The sequence below is a fragment of the Lipotes vexillifer genome, unplaced genomic scaffold (genome assembly GCF_000442215.2).
Source record: "Lipotes vexillifer unplaced genomic scaffold, Lipotes_vexillifer_v1.1 scaffold1136, whole genome shotgun sequence".
In the NCBI taxonomy this organism is placed as follows: Eukaryota; Metazoa; Chordata; class Mammalia; order Artiodactyla; family Lipotidae; genus Lipotes; species Lipotes vexillifer.
This window is the reverse complement of record NW_006769631.1, coordinates 171,612-176,392: the sequence shown is the minus strand read 5'-3', so window position 1 is coordinate 176,392 and position 4,781 is coordinate 171,612. Positions and strand designations below refer to the sequence as shown.

At 62.9% G+C, this 4,781-nt stretch overlaps 1 protein-coding gene across 1 annotated transcript in view; it reads right to left on the bottom strand.

The window, feature by feature from the left end:
- Positions 1-4,781, bottom strand: part of ZBTB47 (zinc finger and BTB domain containing 47) — a gene marked incomplete at its 3' end in the record, with an annotated part of 6,195 nt that overhangs the window by 363 nt on the left and 1,051 nt on the right. The window contains exons 2-5 of the mRNA XM_007445715.1: positions 4,244-4,774; positions 2,459-2,606; positions 999-1,114; positions 201-345 (exon numbers count right to left, since the gene is read on the bottom strand). Coding sequence (XP_007445777.1) covers positions 201-345; positions 999-1,114; positions 2,459-2,606; positions 4,244-4,774 — 940 coding nt within the window. The remainder of the gene's footprint in view (positions 1-200; positions 346-998; positions 1,115-2,458; positions 2,607-4,243; positions 4,775-4,781) is intronic.

Here is a 4,781-nt window from a genome sequence, read left to right as displayed (position 1 = left end):
CCCCCGCCCTGGGCCAGCCTCCGGGCGTCCACGGAGCCATCCCGGCCCGGCCCTGGCACGCTCGGATTCTTGCCACCTTGAGCCAGCCTGTACCAGCCTCGCCCGACCTTGGGAGGCAAGGAGGCCAGCGCTGAGCCTCCTAGCGAGCGGAGAAGGGGGCCGGGGCCGGTGCGGAGCCCCTCCCCGTGGGGCAGCCGTACCCGTGTGGGTCTTCATGTGCTCATCAAAGTACTGCTTCATGTTGAAGTCCTTGCCACACCACTGGCACATGAACTGCTTGTGGCCGATGTGGATGCTCATGTGTGACCGCAGCTGGTACTTGTACTGGAAACGCTCGTTGCAGTTCTGAGGGCGGGGTGGAGGGTGAGGGGGTGAGACCCGGCGCAGAGCGGGGAACAGCCTTCAGGGAGGGAAGTGCTGGCCCGAGACCACAGGGCTGTGGGAAGGACTCACATGGGGAGGGGCTCCTGGGCAAGGAGGTGTGGATGCAAAGGCCAGCCGAGGTGCTCCTGGGGTGGGGCAGTGCACGGGCACAGGTGGAGAGGCCATGGGCATGCAGGGCCCAGGCAGGAATGGGGGTCAGGAAGTGGGAAGAGGCCACAGAGTGGAGGGAGCCCTCATGCTTAAGGCCCTCCATCCTTCCTCCTGGTCCAAAGGCCCCCCCTCCTCCCCACCTGCAGCTCCAATACTCTGATCTGTCTGCCTAAGATGCTCCTTTCTCCACCTCTCCGGGAATCCTGCCCCATGGTTCCAGCCCACGCAGGCTTCCCACCCTGAACCTTCGGGGGTTGGGTTAGGGTGGGGTGGCAGGGGTGTGGGGGGAGGTGCAGGTGGGCAACCAGGTAAGGATGGAGTGGGAGGCAGACATCAGGGAGGGGCCCCTTTCTTTCTGCATCCTATACTCCAGTACCCCAACCCCTGGTTTTTAAGCAGCCGCTGCCTCTGATCCCTGCCCCCGTCCAGGATGGCTCCTGGGGCAGGAGGAGAAGGGAGCTCACCTCGCATCTGAACGGCTTCTCCCCGGAGTGCTGCAGTGAGTGCACCTTGAGAGACATGCTGCGTTTGAAGGACTTCCCACAGGTCTCGCAGGTGAAGGGCATGTCCTTGGTGTGGGCTACAGGGCAGGCACCATGGCCATGACATCTCGGGGGGGACCCATCTGGCTCCTCCCAGGGGACCCCTGCCTGACCACCCCCCCCAGATCCAGCCCAGATCCCGCCTCGCAGGACACCACCTACCCTGGGGCCTGCCCCACAGCCTCTGTCCCCCAGGCGAGGCCCCTTCCCTCCCGGCTAGGTCTCTCTGTTTGGTCAGACAGGCATGGAGGCCCTCTTGATTCTTTAGCCTCTGGCCTCACTCCCAAAGCTTCGGGGAAAGATAGAAGGATTTCAAGTGGGACTGGCCTCGGCTCAAATCCTGGCTCAGCCACCGGCTCCCTGCATGGCCAATGTGTGCCTCAGCGAGCCTCAGCACCCTCTTCTATAAAAAGAGGGTAGAGTGGACTTGGGCCTCCAGGGTGGCTGGGTTTTACAGAGGGTGGCACCTGTAAAGGCCTCAGCCTTGGGTCCCATGCCATCCAGAGGGAGTTAGTTACCTGCGCTCCTCCCAGAACAAACTCCAAGGAAGATCTGGGAGGAAGCAGCTGGAGACACGGAGGGCCCCCCTCAGAGTTCAGAGCTGGGGAATCCAAGCCCAGGAAGGACCACCAATCCTGGGTTACCCAGCATGCTTCTGGCCGATACCTAGACCCCGGGGTCCCAGCTCCCAGTCAGTTCATGCTGGAGGCCTCTAGCACTGTCTGGTAGACAACGGGGGTAAGGCCTGGCCAGGGCACACTGCCCCTCCTTGGCTACCCCTCCCTAGAGCTCCAGGCCCCAAGCGGGCAAAGGAGGGAGGGCCGCCTGGACACCAGACTCCCAGCCAAGCCCACCTAGAGGGGAGGGAGAGCCACGCCCAAGGCAGTGAAGTGGCCCAAAACACACTTGGGGGCCTCCTTACCGTGTCCAGGTATGACCCCTGGGGGAGGGCTGCATTCAGAGAAGCCTGAAGCCCTATCAGAGGCACAGCTGTCCTCAAACTGAGACTGGGCCTGTGTCAGCCCATATGGCACTTCATGTAATTTAGAAAGAGGTGCTCTGGTGGACACAGCCCCATGTCAGGAGGCACAGCCTGGTTGGCAGTGTGCCAGCTGGATTCTGGTCCCCACCTGCCATCTCGTCCAGGAGTCCTTGTGCCATGTGCAACCTGCCCAACTGAGCATGGCAGCCCTGGCCCCAGAGCCTGTCCAGGACACACCTGCCACTGCCAGCAGCCCCCCACCCCCTACCTCCCAGCTACGGGGTGGGGGGGGGCCTTCTCACCCCTTCATATTGCCCTTGGCTTGTGAAGTGTTTCCCAGAACACCCAGCAGCTGGCCCACTTGGACCTCAGGCTCCAGCCCTCACCAGCCTGGACTTACCGACCATGTGCTTGCGCACATGAGCCATGGTGTAGAACTTCTTTTCACAAATCTCACAGGAGAACTTCTTTTCTGCGTAGCCGTGCACAATCTTATTGTGCTCGTGGAGGGACCAGAGCTTCTTAAAAGCTTTGCCACACGTCACACACTGTGGGGTGAGAAGGCTTTAGGCTCTGGGCCAGGACCATGTGACCTAGGACTAGTCACTGCCCCTCTCTGGGCCTCAGTTTCCCCACCTGAACTGTGCTGGAGAGAGAGGCCTTGATGTGCGAGGACCAGCCAGATGTGATGTTCGGAGAGCTGGGGGTGGTAACTCCCTAAATACTTACCCACCTACCCACCCACCCAGGGTGGGTCCCTCATCCTGAACTCACTAGGGTCAGGGGCCACCTCTTCCAGGAAGTCCCTCCTCTGTGCTCATTTCAACAAGGCATCTTTCTACAAAGAAGAGACACATGACTGGCTGAAGGACCACAGTGGGTGAGGAGGCTACTCAGTTCATGAAGTCCCTCGGATAACAGGTCCTGGCAGAGCTGGGCCATTATCTCTGCTGCCTCCCCCTGCTGGGACCCATGCCCTGACACCATGGAGATCCCCAAGGAGACAGATTCCAAAGGACCGGGGACTGTAGGAGGTACAAGGGCCTATCAGGCAGTAGACGGTGGCGGGAACCTTGAGGGCCCCGCTCTCCTCCTCCTCTTCTGCTGGGCCCTTGTCCTCCGCATCCCTGCAGCAGGCCAGGGCTCGGGCAGAAACTGGCTCAGGGTGCCCAGGACAGAAGAGGTACAAGCGTCCTTCCCCTTCAGGAGGGCAGCTCAGGTGTGTGCACACGGAGAGTCAAAGGGCAGCCCAGCAGGCAGGCAAGTGGGAGCGTGGGCACAAGGGTGGGGCAGGAATCCAGGTAACCCCAGATAACACTTTCTCCACAGGGCACTGCAATTAGCAATTGGTTCAGGCAATTAGCACCCGCCTACCTACTGCCCCCCAACCTCACTCCCAGTCAGAAAGGGCAAAACCCAGCCTGGCTGGCCCTGTGCTGCCTGCACCCTGAGAGGCCGGGCTGGCCCAGACTCAGGCTGGCTCAAGGCTTGGCAGCCAGCCCAACTCCCCTGTTTGGCCCCGGCAGCCCCTGTGCTGCCCAACTGCTCATCCGGTCCCTCTTCCCGGGCCCAGGCCAGCCGGTACCTCCAAAGAGCTGAATGAATGCAGGGGTTTCTTCCTGCTCCGCTGCCCCTTGCTCCTTTCGGCCTTTGCAGGAAGTGGGGAACGGCGCCCCCTTCTGGGCAAACCCCTCCTCCCCTCATCTGTGCTTTCGCGCAGTGCACAGTCTGAGGACCTATACATGGTGGCCCCGTTGGCCTTGCGGCAGCCCAGAGATTTACTAAAACACTGACTCATCCCTCCTCAGAGCTGGCTGTCCCCCAGCCTCACACGCTCAGACAACTCTCATCCTCCCGCGTCCGGGCTCCCCTCTGCCCCTCTGGCCAAGGGTACTGTTTGTTCTACCCCTATCTGCACGTCTCTGCACGTGCTGAAGCCCAGCTCTATCCACCTCCTCCAGGAAGCTCTCCCTGACGTTGTCCCTTGAGCTCTCACCACCCTGGGCTCACCCGTGGGCCTGGGCTGGTCCCACTGTCCAGGGGGCCAAGCCTGGTCTCTGCAGACTGTGTGGGCAATGCAGGCAGCAGGACACTGGGTGCCCGGGGCCCAGTTCCAGCCTGGCCCAGCCTGGCCCAGCCTGGATGGCTGCCCCCGTGGGCCCCGTGAACCCACCCCGAGGCCCACCTGGATGTTGCGCTCGCAGTCTGTCTGCCGGTGTAGCAGCAGCTCACTCTCTAGCAGGAAGCGCTTGCCGCACTGGTCGCAGATCTGCATGCGGCTGTGGGTCACGTTCATGTGCTTCTCCAGGTACCAGCGGTTGTTGAAAACACGCGGGCACTTCTGGCACGGATGGTGCTGCTTCTCCTCCAGCTTCACCTTGGCCCCCAGACCGTCAGCGGCCTGTGGCCCTCGGGCTGGGGCAGGAGACCCTCCTGCAGGTGGCTTCGGCCGCTTCCCACCCTGCCGCCCAGCCTCCTCAGGCTCGGGGAGGCCCCGGCGCCGGGCGGACCGCGTTGCCATGCGACTGTGGGGAGGGGCGTCTGCCCCGCTCCCGCGGCACCCGGCCCCCTGCCTGCCCCCCGCCTCCCCGTCCTCCTCCCCCTCCTCCCCCTCCTCCTCCTCCGAGCTCTCCAGGCCCTGCTCGCTGTGCCCCTCCCCCTCCCCCTCCCGCTCGCTGTGCCCCTCCCCCTCCTCCTCCTCCTCGCCCTCTTCCCCCTGACTG